Source organism: Barbus barbus, assembly GCF_936440315.1.
Source record: "Barbus barbus genome assembly, chromosome: 28".
Classification (NCBI taxonomy): Eukaryota; Metazoa; Chordata; class Actinopteri; order Cypriniformes; family Cyprinidae; genus Barbus; species Barbus barbus.
This window is the reverse complement of record NC_136756.1, coordinates 6,955,036-6,980,935: the sequence shown is the minus strand read 5'-3', so window position 1 is coordinate 6,980,935 and position 25,900 is coordinate 6,955,036. Positions and strand designations below refer to the sequence as shown.

General features: G+C 39.1%; 1 protein-coding gene across 11 annotated transcripts in view; it reads right to left on the bottom strand.

The window, feature by feature from the left end:
• Positions 1-25,900, bottom strand: part of LOC306848242 (KAT8 regulatory NSL complex subunit 3) — a 30,229-nt gene continuing 4,329 nt past the window's right edge. For 2 of the 11 annotated variants that reach the window (XM_079382665.1, XM_079382667.1), the window contains 18 exons: positions 25,185-25,370; positions 24,942-25,073; positions 24,188-24,304; positions 23,916-24,014; positions 23,551-23,622; positions 23,387-23,461; positions 23,107-23,264; positions 22,964-23,027; positions 22,537-22,725; positions 19,516-19,672; positions 18,964-19,041; positions 14,922-15,101; positions 12,472-12,559; positions 11,289-11,413; positions 9,671-9,759; positions 9,359-9,560; positions 6,449-6,560; positions 1-1,095 (listed from right to left, as the gene is read on the bottom strand). In XM_079382665.1, the coding sequence (XP_079238791.1) occupies positions 1,080-1,095; positions 6,449-6,560; positions 9,359-9,560; positions 9,671-9,759; positions 11,289-11,413; positions 12,472-12,559; positions 14,922-15,101; positions 18,964-19,041; positions 19,516-19,672; positions 22,537-22,725; positions 22,964-23,027; positions 23,107-23,264; positions 23,387-23,461; positions 23,551-23,622; positions 23,916-24,014; positions 24,188-24,304; positions 24,942-25,073; positions 25,185-25,370 (2,139 nt within the window). In that variant the 3' untranslated portion in view covers positions 1-1,079. Of the gene's footprint in view, positions 1,096-6,448; positions 6,561-8,716; positions 9,561-9,670; positions 9,760-11,288; positions 11,414-12,471; positions 12,560-14,921; positions 15,102-18,963; positions 19,042-19,515; positions 19,673-22,536; positions 22,726-22,963; positions 23,028-23,106; positions 23,265-23,386; positions 23,462-23,550; positions 23,623-23,915; positions 24,015-24,187; positions 24,305-24,941; positions 25,074-25,184; positions 25,371-25,900 lie in introns of those variants that run through there. The other 9 variants (XM_079382674.1, XM_079382673.1, XM_079382675.1 and 6 more) reach the window with 7 other exon arrangements.

Genomic DNA, 25,900 nt, shown 5'->3' with positions numbered 1-25,900 from the left:
ATCATAACCTTTCAATTTATTTAAGCGGGACATGATGGAAAACCAGGACAGGTGGTTTTAATAGTAGCATGCCCACGGGAACTTGTGGACCGAAGAAACGAGATGGAAGGAACAGGGAATATGGACGACATGAATGCAGGGACGGTGGGCTGGACGATCACACAGAACACCCCAGCAACACCCTACGAATGAAGTTTTCTACTGGGCCACAAGGGAATCCTGTGGTTCACAGATTATCATAATATTAATAATATTTCTGGGTCCATGGCATCAAACAATTTTGACAACCTCTGCCATCTAGTCAGTTTGAGTGCTTCACAATCATCTAATATTTTGAGGACACAAACTGCTGCATTAATCAGTGTCTATCATTCTGTTTCATGCTTGTCAACCTCCACTGGTTTCCCTCATTAGGGGCAATAAAAACAATCAGCAATCAAAACAATTGTGACTTAATCAGGCTGACACATTATTATCCCCATTGGCACAATCATAACAGTTATTTGAAGGACAGCTACTTCCTGATGTCGTGAGGGAAGATTGATGCATTGATGCATGACATTCAAAATGTGAAAAAAAATCTATTAAAAACTCTCACGTCATCTTCTGAACGTCTTGAATTTATTATCAGTATTTTAACAGTTTAGTGATCCATTTCTCTCAGGTTCTTTATGGCTGTGAGGAAATAAAGCACAGCCTCTACTGGGGTTCTGTGCAAAATGTGTAACAACAAACCTTTCTGGCAAAATCAAACAAATCTAAAATTTTATATTGGCAAACATTTTTATGAAATAGAATGGGGAAAAACTGTTAAGAATAAAGAATAGGGGGGGGGGGGAATTGCCCATGATGTTGTACAGCCATAATGTAAAAGAAAAAAAAAGACAAATGAATAAGTCAAGTTTTCAGTCCATGTGTGCAAGAAAGTGTCTATAGATGGCGCTCTTGCAGGTTGTAAGCCAAATCAGCAGTCTTTTTAGTCTTCAACCTGGGTTTCTGCATTTGATTCCTCTCGGTTCATCTTTTGGATGCTCGTTGGAAGTGTGAATGACGCCCATTTCAGCTTCATATCGTCCATTTCAGAGTTTCTGGTCACTGCAAGATAAAATATTGATTGATCACATGACCATAACGATATAATACAGTGCTCTGGATGAGTGCACAATGACAACAGATTTATTTTTTTAAAGGGGTCATCGGATGCCCATTTTCCACAAGTTGATATGATTATTTAGGGTATTGATGAAAAGTCTAACATACTTTGTCAATGGTAGTGTAAAAAACACCTTCTTTACCCTGTCAAAAACAGCTCTGTTTTCAGCATGCCATTTTTAAGCCAATGTTGCTTTAAATGCTAGTGAGCTCTGCTGACTCCGCCCCTCTCTTCTGTGGAGTGACGAACAGACCATAGATATGTGTAGATACCCAATTCGACCACTCCAGATGCATTGACGTGTCAGCCATCTCGCTTTCACCATAATAATCAATGACTATTCAAAGATATACAAGCGTATAACTTGTTGTAGACGCACACAGTCAATGCGCTAAAAGATTCGCAGACCGTTCCAAAAATGGCGGCTGGCTTACGAATCGTGGCCCATAGAAACAATAGATAATGAGGCATCTAGGTATATATATCTATGGAGCATACTAAACTTCAGCCGCAAAACTGGCTAACTAGCACATTATTAGGAAAGGATATTTGCAAAGATTCATAAAAACCGTTATACTCACTTCTGTAGATGAAGCTGGATCACGAATGGTTCGCACAAACATAGATGCATTTATGTAGATCGGGGATCGGCGCATTCCCTTCAAAGCGAAAGTAACGTTAATCCTATGCATCTTCAGCGGCTCAGATGTTGCGAGTAACTGACGACTGCTTTATTCATTATTACATCCAACAACTAAACACTTCAATCGCTTAATCAGAGACATCTTGTCTTCCCCTGCACCGGAGTCCACACAATGGCGGACAGCTCACAGCTCACTCAGGGCGGGTCTAAGGTAAGATGGTCTTGTCAATTAACTATCACGGGAGCAGCCTGTACAGAACTACATCATTCTGACAGGAATTACAGAACAGCCTGATTTGAGAAAGGGGATTTTAAAATAAACCACTGGGTGGATTTTTATCATTATAGGTAGGATGTGTACACACACTTCCAACACACATTTATGTTCAAACAACTTGTAAACAACCTGCTGCTTCAAACGCTCCACCATCATTCCCGTCCCCAAAAAGCCCAAAATCACTGGACTTAATGACTACAGACCTGTCGCACTCACGTCTGTGGTCATGAAGTCACTTGAGAGACTGGTCCTGGCCTACCTGAACGACATCACTAGACCCTTGCTGGATCCTCTTCAGTTTGCCTACAGAGCAAACAGGTCTGTGGATGACGCTGTCAATATGAGACTGCATTACATCCTGCAACACCTCGACAAACCTGGGAATTATGCAGGGATCTTATTTGTGGACTTCAGCTCGGCCTTCAATACCATCATACCTGACCTTCTCTCAGACAAACTGAGACAGCTCTCTGTGCCCTCCTCCATCTGTCAGTGGATCACCAGCTTCCTGACAGACAGGCAGCAGCTAGTGAGGCTGGGCAAACTCACATCCAGGACTCTCACCATCAGCACTGGCGCCCCTCAGGGTTACGTTCTCTCCCCACTGCTCTTCTCCCTCTACACGAATGACTGCACTTCAAAGGACCCCTCTGTCAAGCTCCTGAAGTTTGCAGACGACACTACAGTCATAGGCCTCATCAAGGACGGTGACGAGTCGGCTTACAGACAGGAGGTTGAGCAGCTGGCTGTCTGGTGCAGTCTTAACAACCTGGAGCTTAACATGCTCAAAACTGTGGAGATGATTGTGGACTTCAGGAGGAACCCCCCTGCTCTCCCCCCACTCACCATCATGAACAGCACTGCAGTGGAGTCATTCAGATTCCTGGGAACCACCATCTCCCAGGACCTGAAGTGGGACAATCACATTGACTCTATTGCGAAAAAGGCCCAGCAGAGGCTGCATTTCCTCCGCCAGCTAAGGAAGTTCAACCTGCCTCAGGAGCTGCTGAAACAGTTCTACTCTGCCATCATCGAGTCTGTCCTATGTTCTTCTATAACTGTTGGTTTGGTTCAGCTACCAAAACAGACATCAGAAGACTACAACGGACAGTTAGGACTGCTGAGAGAATTATTGGTGCCCCTCTGCCCAGCCTCAAAGAACTTTACACCTCCAGAGTGAGGAAAAGGGCTAAGAAAGTCGCTCTGGACCTCTCACACCCAGCTCACTCTCTCTTTGTACTGTTGCCCTCTGGCCGGCGCTACAGATCACTGAGCACCAGAACAGCCAGACACAAGAACAGTTTTTTCCCCCAGGCCGTATCCCACCTGAACAACACATAACACACCCCGGTACTGTACATCTGTAAATAACTCATCAAACCTTCATCTGTACATAGGACACATACACGTTCACAGTTCTGTCTATGGCCATGTCTCTTTTCTGTATATTTTTATTACTGTTGTTATTATTAATTATTGTCTATTCTCTTCATTATTAGTGTTCTTTATCACCTTAATTATATGTTGTCTGCACTATGTTTGTACTTTCTGTACGGGAAGCTCCTAACACCAAGACAAATTCCATGTGTGTGCAAACACACTTGGCAATAAAGCTCTTTCTGATTCTTCTTTCTTCTTCTAAAGTGAATTTTGCATCCGCTGACCCCTTTAATGTAAACCATTACATTTTATTTTGGTGTTTTTTTGTTATGTTTTGTTTTTTTGCCTTAAGTAGGATAGGACAGTATGACAAGAAGTGAAGTGGGAGAGAGAGAAGGGGGATGGGATCGGGAAAGGTCCTCGAACTCGGAACGCCTCAAGCCCAACAGCGCTATATATGACGCACTGCCCACGAGGCTATTGGCGCTGACCTACTTACATTTTAAACACAGTATTGAGCCACTTGATTCACAGTGGAAGTCACAAGGAAGCAAAAGCAGTCAGCTGTTGCGTGTCTCAGAGAAACACACAGAAGTTAATCAGTTTTTTGAATGAATAGGTTGAGTGAATGATTCAATGACTCACTCATTAAAAACAATTGTTTCATTCTGAGTGTTTTAATTCAAATGACTTATAAAACCATTTCTCTACTGGCATAACATTGCAACTTTTTAATGTTTTTAAGTCTCTTGTGTCCAATAAGGCTGCATCTGATTTATTTGAATAGAGTAAAAACAGTAATATTGTGAAATATTATTACAATTTAATTTGATGGCAAAGCTGATTTTCAGCATCATTACTCCAGTCTTCAGTGTCACATGATTCTTCAGAAATCATTCTAATATGCTGATTTGCTACTCAAGAAACATTTCTGATTATTATCAATGTTGAAAACAGTTGTGCTGCTTCATATTTTTTGGAATCCATGATCATTTCTTTCAGGTTTCTTAGATGAATAAAAAGTTTAAAAGAACAGCATTAATTTATTACAGAAATCTATGTAAATGTGTTGAATATAAATTGAAATTCTTAAGCAGTAATATATTTTTAAATAGATTTTAGATAAATTCTTATAACGTAATTAAAATAACACAATATATTATATGATTTGTAATAATAATAATAATACAAATTAACGAGAATCACACCGAGTGACCCATATAACAATAATTGTGAAATTATAAAGAGAATTAGAAATAAACCCTCAAAAGTAAACCACCAGTAAAACATAGTGATGTGAATTTAGAAATAAATTTGGATTTCTACAAATTTTATTTATTTTTTTAACATTAGGTGAAATATGACTTTGACATTCATTCATTTAACCCATTCAACAGTGACTCTTGTTCCAGTAAAACCGCTCAAATTCATCTCTGAATTTTACTGAACTAAAGTTACGCTGTGGTCAGTCCAGTCATAGTGTAATTTATGACTCACAAGCATTCTTAAATGAACCAAACCAATACGAATACCTAAGCTGATCCAAAACAAAAATGACAAGCATATAATTATGCTCTTCAGAGTGATTAAGCAAATAATTACACCTCGTTTCTCTGCATGGTCAATGAGATGGTTACTACAGCAACCGCTCCTACAACACACTGCAGAGTGAGTAAACATCATCTGACAGAGAGAAAAAAAAGGATAAAACTCCCCTAAACGGACTAATCAATGTTAATGAAAATCCTAAATGACTTTGATGAGCTCCTCTAATTTGTCGAGCGTGAGTGAAAGCAGAGGGAGGCCTAAAGCCACGGTGAAGCGACCTGCTGTTCTGTTTGGCTCTGCTACTCAGAAACTGTCTGTGTGTGTGTGTGTGTGTGTGTGTGTGTGTGTGTGTGTCTGTGTCTGTCTGTGTGTGTGTGTGTGTGTGTGTGTGTGTGTGTGTGTCTGTCTGTCTGTGTGTGTGTGTGTGTGTGTGTGTGTGTGTCTGTCTGTGTGTCTGTCTGTCTGTGTGTGTGTGCGTGTGTGTGTGTGTGTGTGTGTGTGTGTGTGTGCATGTTTATGTGGTTTATGAGGACACAAATTTGTATAATGACATGGGTATGACAGAGGTATTACAATATGAAGGTGGTTTATGAGGACACTGTTTATGTCCCCGTAATTCAAAAGGCTTAAGGTGTGGTGGGAAGTCGTGGCCTAATGGTTAGAGAGTCGGACTCGTAATCGAAAGGTTGTGGGTTCGAGTCCCCGGCCGGCAGGGATTGTAGGTGGGGGGAGTGAATGTCCAGCGCTCTCTCCACCCTCAATACCACGACTGAGGTGCCCTTGAGCAAGGCACCGAACCCCCAACTGCTCCCCGGGCACCGCAGCATAAATGGCTGCCCACTGCTCCGGGTGTGTGTGTGTGTGTGTGTGTTCACTGCTGTGTGTGTGCACGTTGGATGGGTTAAATGCAGAGCACGAATTCCGAGTATGGGTCACCATACTTGGCTGAATGTCACTTCACATTCACATTAAAAAACATACTAAATGGTGTTTTTTGAAAATCTAAAAATGCACAAAGTCTCCTGTGAGGGCTAAGTTTAGGTGTAGGGTTGGTGTAGGGCAACAGCACACACAGTTTGTTCAGTATAAAAACCATTACGCCTATGGAGAGTCCCCATAAACCACAAAAACCAACATGTGTGTGTGTGTGTGTGTGTGTGTGTGTACTTGTTTATGCTACATTATGCTACATCCCCACAAGGATAGTAAAACTTGAAATTTGTTGTCCGGCCTGCAGTCCCCACACAAGGGGAAAAAATTGTAAAAATAGAAAACAATGTTTATCTGAAAGTGTAACAATGCAAACAGGTTTTCTGTATGGGGTAGATTTAGGGTTAAGGTTGGATTAGGGGATAAAAATATCGTTTGGTCAGTAGGCCTATAAAAGTAATAGAAGTCTATGGAAAGTGTGTGTGTGTGTGTGTCGTACTGACGGCGGGGCACACACCTGGTGGTCTGGTGCGCTGTGAGCGGCGCTGGCGCCCCCGTGTGGCTGAAAGCGGGAATTCTGCTGGGCTGCCCGCGCAACGTCACCGTGATAGTGGTGGGAGCTTTCAGTCCTGCACACAACACACACATTTCTGTTTTATGGGGACTTTCCATAGACATAATACCCCGGATTCACAGACAAGCCTTAAACCTGGTCCCAGACTAAAATGTAAATCTGAGTTGTTTCAACTGAAAGAAACTAGCATTGAACGATATTAAAATATACCAGTGCATTTGTTTTGTCTCAAGATGGACACCAGTAATGTTTTTTTTTTCCCCAAGGCACGTTTATAAAAAATTACTTAAATATCCTAATTGAACTATGGCCTAATTCTGGTTTAATCTAAGCTCTGGCCTGTGAAACCAGGCCACTGAGTTTTATACTGTGTGTGCAAACAGTATATGAAGAGGTCATTTGCAAAAACAGATGACTCGGTTTTTAACAATTTTCAAAAAACATGTTTTTTCATTGTGCATGCATTCCAATCAATCTCAATCAAACTGCAGTTGGATTATTTTGATTAGGTTAAAAAATAACAACAACAAAAATACAGCTAACTAACACAATAAAACACAATAAAAACATTATAACATAAATTCTTTTTTTTTTTTTTAAATTAAAAAAACGGAATCATCTGTTTTTGCAAATAGACTCTTCATATTCTATCCAATAACCCTACCCCTAAACACAGCCCTTACTAACTTCCTGCATTTCTATACATTTTCAAAAACCATCATGATTTCATCATGGTTTCCAAAAAAAATAAAATAAATAAATCAGGTATTATTCTACCTGTGGGGGCATACAGGACCTCTCTCACACACACTACAGGGATCTCATACTATGAAATATCTTAAGACAAAACAAACAAAAAAAGGTTTTCCCCCTAAATATTATAAAATACAGGTTGTTTGTAAACATAAGAATGTGAAATACTTATTTAAAATGGATAAATGAATGAACGAAACAAAATTATTAGTATTAGTAAGCAAGCATGCATCTTATTAATTACTTATTACATTTACTTTTATCCAAAGCGACTTCAAATGAGGACAATGGAAGCAATCAAAACCAACAAATCAGCAATAATATGCAAGTGCTGTGAAAAGTTTCAGTTAGCCTAACGCAGTAGTAAAGTTTTTTTTTTTTTTTTATATATATAATAAATGAAAAGTAGATAAAATAGAAGAGAGTGCTAGTGTTAGAGGGTCATTTTTTATAATAAAAAGAAAGCCAGTAGATAGAATAGAAATAGAAGAGAGAGTGCTAGTGAAATTTTTGCTTTCTTTTTTTAAATAAGAGTAGATAAAATAGAATTAGAATAGAATAAAATTGACAGTGAGAATTCACCATACTCATATTTAAAATCAAATTTAAAGTGTCATGTTTTGTCTATAACTTGTAATATGATAAAGCACATTCACCATAAACAAGTAGTGAATAAATTAATATTTTTCTATATGAATGCAACTCATAGGAGCAACAAAGGTGATAAAATCTGAATTTAAATTCACCTCCTATAAAGCGTCAAAAGCGTCAAGCGTTGGTGCAAAGAGTCAAAAATACAATTACCTATAACAGAAACTAACATTTTTATCTTCTTTTGGAGGCATTTCATAATTTATACACACTTTTATCTTGAATCCTGCCTCCTATGAAAGAGCGAAACATGTCATTTTTTAGTTTTAGCTCCACCAATATTAAAAGACTTACCTAATACAAATGAATCCCTGCTGATTTCATTATTTTGAAGCGTTTAGTCCAACACATTCCAGTATTTGGTGAAAAGATAACAGCTTTTTCATGTTGTGCATAATCCACTTTGTGAACAATAATCAAAGGTCACACAAATGTGTGCATGTTTGTGGGATGAGACTGCATTGTGATGAGGTGTGAGCTGGGGACGCCAGAGCTCGAGTTGCACAATGAGCGTATGAACAGTAACACTATACTATTATATACTCCATACATGATACTATCACTATTAAACATGCTATGTGCTATAATAATGCTGTCCATCTAAATACCCTTTAGTTTGCATTGTGAATCAAATTGCTAAAAAAATGAGTCAATAAGAAATTCTGCTTGCTGCACAGTATACACCGCCCAACATAAAAATGCTAAATATTAGCATAGCGTATACAGTCCAACACTTGGTATTGCATTTGACCAAACAACTATATATTAATAATCCATAATTTGTTTTTTTGGTTTTGTTATTTATTTGAACTGTATTTAGATAATGTAAACTGCTGCAAAAATAGAGAACACTTATGCATGCCGTTGGGAGATGAAAACAATAATAATGACACAAAGAGGTAGGAAAAATGGTTTGCTGCTGGGGATTTAATGAATGTCTTTGTGAGTAGAGCAAGCCTTATGATTTACATACTCCTCATCCAACAACAACAACAGAAAAAGGAGGTAAACAAATAAAAAAACTGAGAACAGAAGCAAACAGAAAAATGGAGCATAAAACACAACAGCAAGGTGGTCACATTGAGCATGAATGAAGCCGCTGATGTGGGAATTGATCACGACTCATTTTTACAGCGCTGCCATATAAATATTCTGGTCCTCTGGACATAACAGCCATTTGAGTTAAAGGTCGACCCCTAAAATGAACAACTTGTGTAAAAGTACATTAGTTTAGAAGCTGAACCAGCCCGATATTGTAGAAGATCACCCAATAAAGCTCTTTACATGCATTTAAAAACAGTACAAATCTACAGTACACAAATGTTTATGGTACATATTTACATGCTTCTCATGGACTCGACCTTTGACCTTACAGCTACTCTAGTGTCCCTACTCATCGCGGACGCCTCTGTTTGGATCGCTGTGTCATCAGCGGCGACGAGGACGTACCCGTGCTCTGACTGGAGACGTGGGCCAGTCCTGGCAGACTACTGGCTAGTTTGGCCAGGCCGCCGTTGGTGAGGAGCTGGTGGATGGCTGTGGTTTTGGTCATCCCGGTTCCTGTCGACACGACCGGCACCGTCCGCACGAGTGTGCCGCTGCCGCCCGAGCTCAACACCTGCCCCTGACACTGCGGCTTCCCTCCGGACACCTGAACAACACCACACACAGACGGGAGCGGCTCAGTGGGAATTACACATCAGGTTTATTATAAAGGGAAGCGATATGTTTTTAAGCAGTATGCTGTGTGACGGCCGGCACCTGTGTGGTGGAGGGGATGCCTGGTGATTTAGTGTTGATCTCCTGCAGACTGAGGCTGAGGCCCTGCAGCAGACTACTGGCAGAGGGAGCTAAACACACACACAGAGTCAGAACGTTTTAAATTTAGTGTTAATGAAGAATTTCATCACTTTCTCACCAATGGATGCTCTGCAGTGAATGGGTGCCGTCAGAATGAGAGCCCAAACAGCTGATAAAAACATCACAATAATCCACAAGTTATCCACACCACTCCAGTTAATATCTTGTGAAGCAAAAAGCTGCATGTTTGCAAAAAAGAATCCATATTTTTTTATTTCCAACCATCGCTTCAAGCTAAAATACAAGTTCTCTATGCATAATATTGCTTTCTCCAGTTAAAAATTTGTCTCGTCTGAATCAGGAGAGAAATATGCATGAATCAAGCACCATTTACAAGTAATAAAATCTTCAAAACTGCTATAAACAAATATTTTGGTGGATTTTGATTTGAGAGGACAACAGCGGAAGGACTTTTTTCACTGGAGGAAGCGTTATTATGGATTAAAAAAGTGAGTGAAGTGACATACTGCCAAGTATGGTGACCCATACTCGGAATTCATGCTCTGCATTTAACCCATCCAACGTGCACACACACACACACACACACACCGTGAACACACACCCGGAGCAGTGGGCAGCCATTTATGCTGCGGCGCCCGGGGAGCAGTTGGGGGTTCGGTGCCTTGCTCAAGGGCACCTCAGTCGTGGTATTGAGGGTGGAGAGAGCGCTGGACATTCACTCCCCCCACCTACAATCCCTGCCGGCCGGAGACTCGAACCTGCAACCTTTGGATTACAAGTCCGACTCTCTGACCATTAGGTCACGACTTCCCCATAAAAGTCCCCTTATGGACAGAAATGATGATCTGAAGTAAAAACGATGGATTTGCTTCTTAGAATCACACAGCTTTTTGTTTCACAAGTTGTTAATTGATGTCCTGTGGTGTGGATTTCTTGTGGATTATTGTAATGTTTTTATCAGCTGTTTGGACTCTCATTCTGACGGCACCCATTCACTGCAGAGGATCTACTGGTGAGTAAGTGATGGATTGCTACATTTCTCCAAATTTGTTCTGATGAAGAAACAGCAATTTTTCAGTTTTGAATGAGCTATTACTTTACTCTGTGAAATTTAATGGGCATATTTGAGCAAATTGTTAGGATGTCAACTGATTGCTTATTCAACTTGCTTACTTAACATCATAGTATTTATTCTATGATCATATAAATTAACATGGCACATGGTTGCCAGGATTAAGTAAAACAAGGCAGAAAGTGTCCTTTTTAGAGAAAATAAATTATTTAAACTCCAGACATCTGGCAACCCCAAGCAATAAAACTCAGAGGCTTGTTTTTTGTTTTTTATTTAAAACTTTTTGTTGGAAATGGTTTTTAGTTTTTAAACTAAATTAGTCTTGTCTTTTTTCCATCAACAATACTGCATGTTGATCTAGTCACAGGGTTTAAATGATATCGCTGTTGTCTCGTCTAGGTAATCAATTTCATAAACGAAATGAACACTAATTGAAACCAAGAGCTTTCAAATGATCTTGTTGGCAGAATGTAACGGTGGGGGCACCTTGTGCAGTGGCAGGGGCCTGAGCCTGGACAGGAGAGGAAGAACCGGACATCATGCTCCCCTGCAGGCTGTGAAACGGCCCTTCACTGGAACCCAAAGCTCCAGACATGTCTGTCAAACCTGACCTAAGGGCACAAGACCATTTTTTCCTTTTTTTTTTCTTTCAAGTTTATACATGGGCTGTATGTATAAGTGGAAACTTATAAAATACAGTGCAGATGCAGGGTAATGGAGTTAAGTGCTGGGACATTATCTGATCCAATATGTGACCCTGGACCACAAAACCAGTCATAAGCTTCTTTTTTTTTTGATTGAAATGTATACATCATCTGAAAGCTGAATAAATAAGCTTAAAGCTTTATAATGATGTATGGTTTGTTAGGACAATATTTGGCCAAGATACAACTATTTGAAAATCCGGAATCTGAGGGTGCAAAAAAAATCTAAATATTGAGAAAATTGTCTGTAAAGTTGTCCAAATGAAGTCCTTAATGCATATTACTAATAAAAAAGAAGTTTTGATTTATTTACAGTAGGAAATTTACAAAATATCTTCATGGAACATAATCTGTACTTAATATCGAATGATTTTTCGCACAAAAGAAAAATGGATAATTTTGACCCATACATGTATTGTTGCGTATTGCTACAAATATACCTGTGTTACTTAAGACTGGTTTTGTGGTCCAGGGTCACATATGGCATGACACTGCATAAATCACACAAATGTCACAATAAAAACAGCTATCAAAACAATGTATGCTATCAAGGCGATGTAGCAAGATCATCATTAAACAAGAAAACAAACAGCACTGGTCATTTCCTCAAGATTAAAATCCTGTTCACACCATCAGGAATGTTCCGTGGGAAAATTCGGTGAGAACCATTTTAATTTGAGTGAACTGCTGTTAATGCACTGCTCAGAAAAATCTGAACAGCTGTTAAAAGCATGTAAATCCTATTTTGATAGTATCACTTTGTGTACCAGAGTAACCTGGTTATATCTGCAAGCGCCAACTATTGTCAGAGGGAATCTGCATTTTCATTAGATTTTGTACGCATTTGCCTGAACAGACAAACCGCATGCGAATTTCGACTACATTTTTGTGCGTTTGTGTTGGTGTAAAGAGCCTTAAGAGTCTTTGTTTCTCTTGTACAGTCTGGTGTGAAAAGACAAAGGTACCTTTGTGCACTGAGAAGCTCCGACAGCTCTTTGGCCCCCGATACCGTCTGGCCCACGGTCAGTCCGAGGGGCTTTCCTGACAAACCCACTGCACAAAAAACACCAATACAAATGTAAACACCTGGAGGCAGCAAGACAGTCTGAGACGCATTTTACACATTTTATGTTCTACACAAGTTTTTTCTTTAAGTAATACTTTTATTTACCAAGGATTGACCAAAAGGTAACAGTAAAGGCATTTATAATGTTACAAAAGATTTCCAAATAAATGCTGCTCTTTTGAATTTTCTATTCATCAAAGAATCCTGAAAAGTTCCTGGTTTCAACATGCATAATAAACATGTTTTTGAGAAGTAAATCAAAATAGTATTATGATTTCTGAAGGATCATGTGACACTGAAGACTGGAGTAATGTTGATGAAAATTTAAAATAAATAAATAAATAAATATATATATCTACAGAGTACCGACTCAAATGAAATCAATCGGTGCCAAATTTCGGTACCTGAGAATAGGGCTGCTCGATTAATCTAAATGAAATCGCAATTACAGTTAGGCAAAAACTGCGATTGAAACTCCAAATACGCCCCGTAAAAGAAATCCAGGAAATACCGATCGTTGCAGCTGAATAAACAGAAGATATATGCTGCAAGCCTTATTCTGTGTAAGAAGCCACATTATCTCACAGAAGGATTTATTTGAAACACTTGACTGACGTTATGAAGTGAGTTTGGAGTAAAACATGCTATTAAATGTGGTATTTTCCTGTGCTTTCAGATGGAGCAGCATTTGTTATTACACAGAGCCGTAGTTCAGCTACGCAAACAGCAGTCATTATCGCAGAACAATTTTTTTCGATTTCGTAATCGGGCAATTAAACTGGACTAGCTTGCAACTAGCAACTAGCTTGTCAGTGAACTACGACTCTGTGTATTAAATGCTGCTCCATCTGAAGCACGTGATGGAGATTTACAACCAATTACAGAACCGGCTTTACTGCCATGATATTCACGATAATCGCCTTCAATTAATCGAGCAGCCCTACCTGAGAATGCATCTGGCCACGAGAATAAAGGGGGGGGGGGGGGGGTTGACGAGAAGCACACCGGACGAGAAGAACACCGCCGCGCTGTCTTTAAAATTCAAACACATTGTTTTCTAGGAGTTTGTTACCACTCGGCGACTGTCCACGACTACGCTGTTCAAAATCCTGCCGCACCACAGAGCGCCACTCACATAGTTTTCCATAAAATTATTGTTAATGTACATAATGACTTCATCCTAGTCGGGAAGATTGTGTATTGTCTATCTTTCAACACAACGTTTGTCTTTCTGTGGCTCTAATTCAGTCAATATGCTTTATATAGAGAGCTTTAACAATATAGAGTGTGCTTTCTCTTTCCGTTTGTTCTGTTTTTTCAAACGCCATTCAAACTCATCAACGCAACTTTATTCATTCTTGAAGTGAACTTTTGCCTGTTTGGTGATTAGATGCACTGTTTTGGACTGCTGTCTTTTTTAAATGAATGTGACGCGTCCGTTGTGCGATACCTACGAGTTGTCCTAGGCGCGGTGTGTGACTGCCTTTTTTATACTTTTGCCTGGCTCCGCATTGTGAGCCTCTGCTGATTGCACTTGTGGCGTTTATACTTGTTGCGCTAGCCATTGTACTATTCTTTGAAACAACCTGGGACTAATTGTCCTCTAAAACCATCGGGAATCGGTTGAGAAGTAGTGGTTTGTCAGTAAAACTATCAAAACTTGACTCACGTGATGAATGACAATTTCTGTACAACTGTACAACTGATTAGGTTGTGTCAATTTGAAAGACTGTGAAAAATTTGTTTTTGTACACTTCACCAAACCCGCACTACAAAATAATCAAAGAATCATATAAAACCCAGTAAACCTTGAGAATTTTATTTGTGACAGAATGATTTTGTCTGGTGTGTAAAATTAAGAAATTTTAAGAAATTTTACTAAACAAATAACAAAATGATGAAATTGAGAGGTTTGGACTCGTTTCCACTGAAAAAAATGTTTTGTTATTAACACACAGAGTAAAGCACCGAAACAAGGGACCGTTGAGCACCAACACCAAATTTCAGTTAAAATGTGAACGTACCCAACCCTATATAGTATCTTTTAAAAAATGTAGTAGTACAGGAAACTAGCAATAAACAGTGGTGATACATTGTCAGATCATATGTAGTGTATATTGTGTGAATCTGATGTCTAAGCCTAGCCTGTACAAGCAAACATAATTATTTATTTTATTTTATTTTTTTACAGTAAATGACTTCATTTTTGGGTGAACTATAAAGTCATCAATCGGACCGAAACTGCATAAATGCATAAACATTTCTCTCATTCTACCCAAATGCATCAAGACACCTCATATAGTTTAACCAGCGGCTCAGTGGGCTGAATGAGGGCTTTGTTTTCATTACCTTCCTGAGAAGTGGATCCAGCCGTGTTTCCCGCCGCATCTCCATGGGAGACGATGGTGACTTTGATCTTGGCTCTTTTGGAGGCTTTGGTGGGAGTGGGACTAGGAGTCTGTCTTCTCTTGAGGTGAAGCCTCAGGTCGTCTCGGTCCAAACCCTCCACCTGCTCACTGGGCACCGGCACTGAAAGACATGACGCTGAAGGGTTAAGTACCAACAGTCTCGATCGCACTACAGAAGGTGCCAATACAGGCAATATGAAATACCGCAGAGGTCTGTGGGTACAGATTAAGATGCTTTCAATGCATTCACACCCAAAGTCATTTCAACATCAGTGTTTGGTTTGTTTGAAAGATTCTGAACTCTATTGCAAAACATGGAAATGCACTCAAGATTGCTTAACAAGATTGCTTAACAACAGGGGTGCATAGTTCATTGGACCATTAAGTTCACAATTTTAGTATGAAAATGATCTGGCCTTATTTGCAGAAGTGAATCAGAATTATAGTGTACTGTACTTCTTTTGTACTTTTGACGAGCGGCTTGCACTCCTTGCATCTCTTATAATGCATTTCTGACAGACAAAGTGCCGTAGTAAAAACTTCAGATCTGGTTAAATGATTTGGAGAAACAACGTTTGTGTGAAATGATGCATGTTTAATGTCTAGTATCTAACATTTTATATGTTGACCAAAAAATTTCATTTTGGTACATCATAGTTCTTATACCACTAAATAATAAAATGTGAAAGATCTGTCGGTGTAAGTGGAGAGAAGTGGAATTGAACTTGATTTTGGAAATTGCATTTAAACCAAATATAAAAACTTAAATGTGACCCTGGAGCACAAATCCAGTCTTAAGTAGCACGGGTATAATTGTAGCAATAGCCAAAAATATATTGTATGGGTCAAAATGATCGATTTTTCTTTTATGCCAACAATCATTAGGAAATTAAGTAAAGATCATGTTCCATGAAGATATTTAGTAAATTCCCTACCATTAATATATCAGTGTAATTTTTGATTAGTAATATGCATTTGGACAAATGACTTCATTTGGAAGGCAATTTCATCAATATTTAGATTTTTTTGTACCCTCAGATTCCAGATATTTAAATAGTTATATAAACCAATAGACCAAATATTGTCCTAATTAAATAATAATCGGCCAAATACTGTCCTAACAAACCATACATCAATGGAAAGCTTATTTATTCAGCTTTCAGATTATGTATAAACCTCAGTTTCGATAAAATTGACCCTTATGACTGTTTTGCAGTCCAGGGTCACAAATAATAGCTAATACACAAATAATAGCTTATACATAAGTGTTCAGCTGATATAAACTTTTTGTTGGCTGATGCTGATATCTTAGAGAGCAGGGTGGCCAATAGCCGATATAAAGCCAGTATCTCAATATTTAAAGATATTGATATAAGATAAAGATATAAGTTTGCACATGCATGATTACTGCAATTAAATTAGGGATGCATTGATCCGATACTCAGGATCGATATCGGTTCCGATACGGTCATTTTCTGCGGATCGGGTATCGGTCAGACGAGACCGATCCAAATCCGATATTGTGCGTATACTATTCTGTGTTATTGTGGAGCCCCACGAAAGGCACAAAAACATTATAAAGCACCATAAAGTTTTCATGCACTATATTTCAAGTGTTCTGAAGCTGTTCCATAGTTTAATCTGAGGTACAGATGAATATTTAAGTCGTTAAATTCAAGTTCAGGTTTACTCTTCTCTCCGCTGCGTCTGTCTGTCATCCTCCATTCAGCGATCAAACTGCGTGTCGTGTTCAGTTACTACAGTGAAACTCTCTTCAAGAGCGCACAGTTACTGAGGTTTAAAACTGTTAAAAGAAAAGGCTTCATAAACTTACGCACAGATTTAATACTCTACGCATCAATATCTCTTCCCTTTGTACTTTGAACGTTTCTATGCGGACTCAAAGAGGGCTGCGCGCTGTGACTCCGTGTCGCTTCAAGCGCATCATTCTTCACACGGGATGTGCATAAGCGCTTTCTGCTGCTCTATATTGGAGCCTTACTTATTATAATACTTTTGCGCAATGAAAGATTATTAATAGTCTTTCTTGTTCTGTCCTATCTATCATATGTTACTGCCTTCATTACTGTGCTATAGATTTAAAAGAAATGTCTTTATACTGTTCATACTGCATAATGCGCACTTGTAATATCTGAGAGTGGGAGAGCACCCAGTGTTGTTCACATAAAACTGGACACACCGGCGGCGCTCTCTGTCACACCTGCGATCCGAGCGGAGAGGCTACTGAATATGCACTCTGCAATAATAACGTGATCGGTGCCTATGGTCCACGCTGATAGCTGTTCTGGGGCAGCTAGTTTTCATCTCCATAAACATATGTAGCAGTAAAGCTAATACAGTGGCTGGAAATCAGTTTATTGTTCGGTTCCTCGTGCTTCCCCATCTTCATAGCGAACGTGGATAATGGTTGCTCAGAGCGCTCTTGGATAGAAGATGGAAATGGAGCAGCCGCGATTTCCACCCATTTTTAGACGCTGTGAACAGGGAAATCTATTTAGAGCACCTTATTATATTAATTAAAATATCGATATTTGGCACCAGATATCGATTATCGTATCGCACTAAGAAGAATCGCGATATATCGCCATATCGATTTATTGTCCCACCCCTATACAGCACAGTGAATACGACATAAATATGACATAGTGGCAAACTACATAAGCGCAGCATAGATTGAGACCAAGGATTTAATGTTGCTTGCATGTGCATGTCCAGTGACATTTGAACTCTCCTGTCCGCATCCAATTCACACAAGATCCTTTGCATGGATGGACCATCACACATACATTTTATGCAGGTTACAATGCACACTAGAAGATCTAACAGCTGGCTTTGCAGAAGCTTGCTATTGTTTAGTAGATATTCAAAGACTTGAGAATGCCGACAGCATATGAAAAAATACTATAGCGTACACTTTTCAATTATTAGACAGATCTGTTAAATAAAGACATTAATGAAGACAGAGAATGGGAGCTGGGTTCTCAAATGTCAATATAAAAGTCCTACTTTTGACTCAGCCAAACAAAAGAACATTTTGGTCAATGCCTATAGTTTAAAAAGGCAGTGGCTATTTGCACTTACAGTAAAAAATACACATCGCTACAAATATGCTATATTCACTAAGTGCAAATAGCTATATATTATATTTACACTGTTTAAATAACAGGGTTTTCTGCTTATTGCAAATAGTGGCAATTATCTGCACTTCATTATTGTAGTACATCATAAAACAGTATGCAATAATAATGTTTTGAGTGTAAATTATAATTTTAATTCAAATTATTAAATGGATGCCACCTTATTGGAATAAAGCCCTTCCTACACCTACCCAATACTTTATATCCAACTTTTCAATTATTTCCTTCATTTTTGGAAAATAAATGCCTTTCTGAAGTGATTTGAAAAAGTTTTGAGAAAAAAAAAAAAAAAAGTTGGTGTCAAAAAGACTGGGGTATGTGCTTTACCACTTACGCCACTGGAGCCGTTGTTAAATAATCGTCTTTTGTAGTGTTGACTAGCCCAATCACTCATTGGTGGGCGGAGTAAGTGTAAATAGCTTCTGCTAATAAGGCAGGCTATTTACACTTAGTTTAAAGAGACACTCCATTTAAAAAAATAAATAGGCCTATTTATCAGTCAAATACTACTTTAAATGATTTAAAGGTTCAAAAGCAAAACAATGCACCTTTTCTGTAAGGGAAAATAAAAAAAACTATGACTAGAGGTTTTTTTTTACCCTCTCCCACTGATTTAAGATGCATTCTGCCAAGAAGAATGTAAGTTTGCAAGCAGTCATTACTTTAAGCATTCACTATTGTTAGTGTCTTTAGCAAACACAAGCTGGTGAAACAGTAAAAGTGACGTATGTGACAGACAAGACAAACAATGTTTAGTACAGAAGGACAGATGAAAGGGGCAGACTGATGGAAGACAGAAGGAAAAAGAGAGGGAGAGATACTCACCAAAGAGACATGATGGGCTGCCAGGAGGAATGCTTTTCCTCACCAGCATATTATGTTTCATAAAAGCAGCGAACTGAGCTGTAGCGAACGGAAGACAAAGATGGAGAGCGTGAAGAAGGAAAGTAGAGCGGACAGAAAAGACAGGAATCACACACAACATTACTGCTTGATGGGATCTGAGACTCTCCTCAATCCCAGAGGGTTAACGTTAGCTTTTCAACTGTAAACTGCGTAACCCTTATCATTTAACATGCACAGGCAACGGCAGAACAGCTGAGGGTTAAAAGAGGCCCATCAGGGGTAAACATGACTCCGTTATGTAGACACACACAGGACACACTCTCGCGTTCAAAAACAAAAATAGAGATAAAGGCAGGGGACATGAGACACATTACAACCGGTTTTGTTATGAGTAATGTATAAAATTGGTTGCCATATATTTTGCGCATTTGTATCCCACCAGGCAAAAACAACCTTAGCACAACAAATAACAGCACATACAAAAATGCATCCTGTGTGTGGGGTTCTGGGGCTGGATCTGTGTTTACACACCTTGTGCTTGCTTGTGTGTGAGCACAGTTCCTGAGCGCTGCATGTGGGTCTTCAGCAGCTGTGTGGCAGTAATGAGACTGGATTTCTGAGCTGGAGAAAGCCCGACCATCTTGGGTTTGGGACTGGCTGTAGGACTGCTGCAGACACTGGACATATCCTGCAGGGGAAACATCATTGAGGTCTGAATTACTTCACATGATCCACTGCCTCTTTATATGAAGTAAAACTACGTTCTGATTGGTTTTAGGCATGTCACTATGTGGTTACTAGAGTTTTTAGGGCCCTATGAATTCTGTGATGTGGAAAAAGCGGAGAGAAACACTGAATTCTCACCGTATACCGCGGCCCACCCTCCCAACGGCACCCCCCACCCCCCTTGAAGGTCAAATTTTATTTAATTTTATTTTCTCTTTATCACCAGATCGCAACAGAAGTCATTTAAAGTTACATTTCCAATAGAACAGGTCTATACCTTGTTCTTTTATTAAATAAACTTAAATAGCCTTACGTTATTTGTCTTATTTACACAACGGCATGTTATTTCTGTCTCTAACGTTACATTACATTCGCGCACTCTGTATGCACACGCACACACACACACAAATGCACACAAGTGAGCCCACTCCCACTAGTATTTGTAAATATTAAGCCGCAAAACGACTATTTAAATATGACTTCTGCCTGTCTCTGTGTTAATGTATGGCGCAGATGCACGGTTTTGTTTGCTACTCATAAAAAAGCGTGTGAGGCTTGCGGTGATATTAACGTCTGCCCTTCACTAAATGAGGACATAAATACATGAACAACATCTCCAGAACTGCTCTGAGAGTCACTTCATGAGCATTTGACAGTTTCATTTGAGTAAAACTATCCTCATATCATATACGCACAGAAATGTAAAGGTATTCACGACAACCCGTCAAAATAAAAGTTTGAGTTTCAATTGTAGACATTGTGGCAGAAATATATTCCTACTGTTCAGTAGAATGTACGTAATAGACTACTAAAATGATTAAAACCGTATTTTTAGAAAAATCATAAAATATGTCTTCAATGTTTTAATTGTAATATTAAATCCCCTTTATTTTCCCCCCAAAAAAAGATTAATTTAATTTTCATTAATGAATGTTTTTGTGCCGGAAAAAAAACGGAACACCTGTATCTGAAGTCTCGTTCCCGAAATTCAGCCTTGGTGCAGAATTTCAGCCACTACGAGCCAGTCCCACAATGAGCTTTCTTTAGGACGTGCCATTTCTGTGTCTGTAGCTTTAAATGCTAATGAGGAGGAGAGAGGCGGGGCAAGGTGGAGGGTGGGTGTGAAGGTTGCGGCCACTGTACCATGCGCTAATGTTGACAGTGGATGTATCGCAATGGCTCGTAGACACACAGTCGTTCAAGCTTTTCAGTTTGACCCAGAATCTGATCCGGATGGAGAAGCACCGGATGAAGAAGTTGCAACTCAGCGGCTACAGCAGGATGTCTCCGAATGGTTAGTTTAAAATATTGTGTCTGGATCCGGTCAGTATTTCCCACACAAAGACTTTACCTGGGCGGGCCGCAACAATATCCTCCGCCCGCTGCCATCAGTTCCCGCGTCTCACACACACGAGCGCGACTTTAGAACAATATTTAGTAACTTTCAGACCCTTTAGGCGGCTTTTTTCCAATAACGGTTACATACTAACAAACCTAGGGACTTTTTTTTTTAAAACCTTAGCTATCATTCAGTTGGAAGATGTCTCCAGTACTGCCCCGCGAGCGCGAGGTCTGACTCTACCGGCGCAGTGTCGCCTCTCTCGGCGTTTGTTCTGAGCAGCGACCGGCAGAGAAGCAGTGCTTTCAGTTTGCCTTAAAGCAGCAGACTCATCAATAAATCATTTACAAAACAGCGTTTCCAAGCACTTGTCGCTTACTGATATTCAGTTGTATTACAGTATGTGACAGTTCATAGAGTAGAACAGATCGGAAGTGCCAAATAACAGTGCTTCGCTTGTTTGCAAGCCATGATGTCTCTTGAGGAAAAAATATATATATATTGCGCTCGCCTCGCACGGTTGTAGCTAATTTTCTCATGGGCGGGCAAAGCAGAGAAAGGGGAGGTAACCTTTCCCCGTATGACGACATAAGGGGAAGATTCCAGATCGGGCCATCTGAGCTTTCATTTTCTCAAAGGCGAAGCAGGATACCCAGGGCTCGGTTTACACCTATCGCCATTTCTAGCCACTGGGGGACCATAGGCAGGCTAGGGGAACATATTAGGCAGGCATATTAATGTTAAAAAACCTCACAAAGTGAAATTTTCATGCCATGGGACCTTTAAGTAAACCATTAAAACAGTATCCAAAAAAATTAATGGAAAACATGGAATTTGGGGAAAAAATTAAATATAATTTAGAAAAAAAACAGTGCTGTCAAACGATTAATCGCATCCAAAATAAAGGTTTTTGTTTACATAATGTGTGTGTGCGCTGTGTATATTTGTTAAGTATAAATACACACACATACATGTACATATTTTGTTTATAAAATTATTATATTTATAAAATTTATTTATTAAAGTTTATATAATGATAAATTATATAAAATTATATGAATATAAATATATACATGTAGATATTTTCAAAATATATACTGTATGTGAGTTTTTATATATGTATAATAAATATACACACACATATATATTACGTAAACAAAAACTTTTATTTTGGATGCGATTAATCTTTTGACAGAACTAGAAAAAAATAAATATTTTTCACAGGACCCTAAAATTGTATTATTTATTAAACTTCTCATAAATTGTACAAGTGTTATTTCAATTAATTAGACATTCTTTTTGATTACTACAATTTAATTCAACCATTAAAACTGAATCCAGAAAAAGTACAGAAAGAAAAATTCGGGGGTGGGGTAGAATTCCTTCTTCTAGAACAGACGTTTTCTATGTAGTTGAAGCTAAAGCGAACAAAGCTTACACACATCTCATGGTGTATCCAGCATTTGTTTTCAAAATAGTATTCTTACCTCTGACCCAGGTGGGGAGATAGGTACCTTCACAGCAGGTGAAGAGGGTCGTGACCTCTCAAGATCAAAGGGCAGCTCACGACGTGGTCTCTTCTTCTTCTCGGCATCCAAATCTCGAGTTTCACCAGAGCCGTGGCCATGGCTCTCAGTACGGGTCAAAACTCCTGTCAGAAAATCAACTATCTCATCCTGAAAACAAAGGGGAAAATGATTATGGCTAAAGTATATAGGACACACAAGACAGAGCATGTATCAAGTACTGACTTGAATAACTGAGAGAACGTTTAAAATTCAGCTTTCCCTAAAATTAGACTTTAGCTGGTTCTGGCCTTTATTTTCACTCTGAATGTCATGTCAAATCATGCTTAACTGATATGAACTTTATATGAGCTTTTAAATGTGGTGAAGAGAATTGAGAAGTACTGACTTGAATGCAGCGATCCACCATGGTCTGCGTCAGGCCTTCTGTCTTCATCTTAGTAGAGTTTATCCTGTAAACAAAGCCAAATGCTTTCAACCAGTCTAAACAGACACGTCTAAACACACGTGTGAATGTCTGAAGACACAAACCTCAAGTTGTCGTCTGACCCTCCAACAACTACCATGCTGTTATCAGCCTGAATCTTCTCCCTGAACTCCTCCATGTTCTCAGGACTGCACTGAAGAGCGTTCTGACCGACCACAAACAGCACTGGAGTCTTCATGTCCAACAGCGGATCATCAACATCCTGACAAACACAATACAAACTTTATACTTCAGCCAGCAATGTTAAATGTATCTGCGAAATGTTTTCATGCTGCTCATCATGGCAAAACGCAGTGAGCAACTATGAACTGTGTTTCTTCTTACCCCTCGGGGCCCACTGACGGTTTGGAGAGGGAAACCCAAACACACAACAGCAGTCACATACTCCATAAGGGACACCTGGACACAAACAAAGAGCTCTATGAATTCATCAGTTTACAGCTGATCATAGACGACAAATCAGAAAACTAATGTTAAGAGAGACTTACATGACAAGAGATCAATGAGCCCACATTCCAGCCCACCAAGATGATCGGCTTGTGAGGAAAGTGACTGTGAACCTAGAGCAAAAAATAAATAAATCTTTAAATACACCTCATGATTTCTTTATTATTTGCCATGTCATCACCTAAGATTATTTTTATGGCAAGAACAGGATCATTTAAGACACAATGACAAATATTAAACAAAATGGTTTAGGGTTACTTGCTTGTAAATATGCATCATTTAATGTTATTATAATAATAAGCACATGTAACGTGTAACAAAGACACCTTAAAATAAAGTGCTACCATATATTTTTCTGAAAAGCAAAAGTGTAATTGGCTAGCTGGTCCTGTGTGTTGTTTTGTACCTCAATAACTTTTCCTCTGACTGTGCCGATCATGTGCTCTAAACACTGCGTGATTCCTATGTTGGCTCCACTGCCCACATGAACGTTAATGGGAATGACCTGAATCACCAAAACAATTAATCAATTTTATTTGAATCAGACTTTATGAATACAAGAATGATAACGTTAATACAGTATTTTATTTACAAATGATGCTAATCTAAATGAAACCATGCCTAAATCAGAAATTATGATGAACACAAAATCAAAGTGTTTGTGACAGCTGTATTTACCTTCCCTAGACAGGAGAGCTGAGATTGCCAGAATCTCATTCGTCGAGAGGTAGAGAAGGCGGGGTTTGTTGGTCCTGATGGAGCTATCAGGATCAGGGGGGATCCAGGAAGTTTACTCTGAAAAAATAAACATGAACACTCAGATTAGATTCAAACAGCAGACATTTGTAGTTGAAGTCTTTTATATTACAGAAATACTACCACAAACAAACAATTTGGTGCATATGCTGATATTTATATGGTCAAAAAGTGAGATTAAATTCTGGTAGCTTGTAAAGCAAACCTTTATAACAGTATAGCAAGCCACTTACATCAAATGCATATAAATTTCAGTTTTTTGTTACTCTGTATCTCCCAATAAAATGTCTTAAGATGATATTTAAATGTTTGGTTTTATAATCAAAGCTCTGCAATTTTTTTTTATTGTGGGGTCAAACAAATAATGCAAACCAATACAATGATGGCTGAGAGAGCAGTTATATTTGATTCTCATAATTAAACATTTTTCTAAAGAAATGATGTACGGATAATCAAGTAAATCTTAGTTATTTCAGTCCAGTAAGTATGAATTCACAGCAAAAAGACATGAGACCCACAAACTGAAAAGCGTCATTTTTACAATTAAACGAAAAGATATTGCACCTTTTATTTGCAAAAAAGGTATGAACTTCCATTTAGACGATAGATGGCATGTAGTAGTATAATACAGTACAGGGATAAGAGGAAATAAAACATCAAAAAGTGCAGTACATACTGGTTTGTTGTGTGACAGCACACCCACAGCAGGGTCCCATGGCCGCTTAAGGAGCAGAGAAAGAGCCTCAGCCCCTGTCGCTCCTGTTTTTACAGAGGATGACAGCAACATCCTTTCGATCAGGGATGGTACCTAAAAGGGTAAATGTGGACATGTCACATGAGAAGACTAAATATAGTCTTCTGTAAGCTCCTGCTATGGACTCTATGCAAACAGTGGTAATATATTAATAAGGCATCCCACCTTGCTTTTGAGTGTCTGCAGTACATCAAGGTAAGCCGCCAGCATAGCAAGACTCAAAGACTCCACAAGTGTGCTGTGAAGCCAATGTGTCAGCTTTATGTCCCAGTTGATGCTGGCCAGAGCGTGGCGGACCTTACGAGCACATTTATCCACTGCTATCCTGCGTAAGACAGGTTCATTACAGGCCTGTGAAGAGCAGAGACAGAGAGTGAGTGAGATAACGTTTGCATTAGAAACATCTATCCTTCATCATGTTTCTCATTTGGTTTTATGGCAGGTCTGTTCTGACAGCAGGGACAAAAAAAACAAAAAAAAAACGCTACAAGCAAATAATCTAATCTAAGAGAATAATCATGCGTAGCTAAACAAATAGGATTATCAACTGTTAAAAGGGAACAATAGATCTAATATCTTTTGTTGTTGACATTAAACCGATGCTGATATTAGTAGGGCTGGATGATAAACAATATCATATTCCGTCTTTCGGATGAGACGTTAAACCGAGGTCCTGACTCTCTGTGGTCATTAAAAATCACAGGATGTCTTTCGAAAAGAGTAGAGGTGTGACCTCGGCATCCTGGCCAAATTTCCCATTGGTCTCTGACCATCATGACCTCCTATTCATCCCCTTACACTGATTGGCTTCATCACTCTGTCTCCTCTCCACCAGTAAGCTGGTGTGTGGTGGGCGTTCTGGCGCACTATGGCTGCCGTCG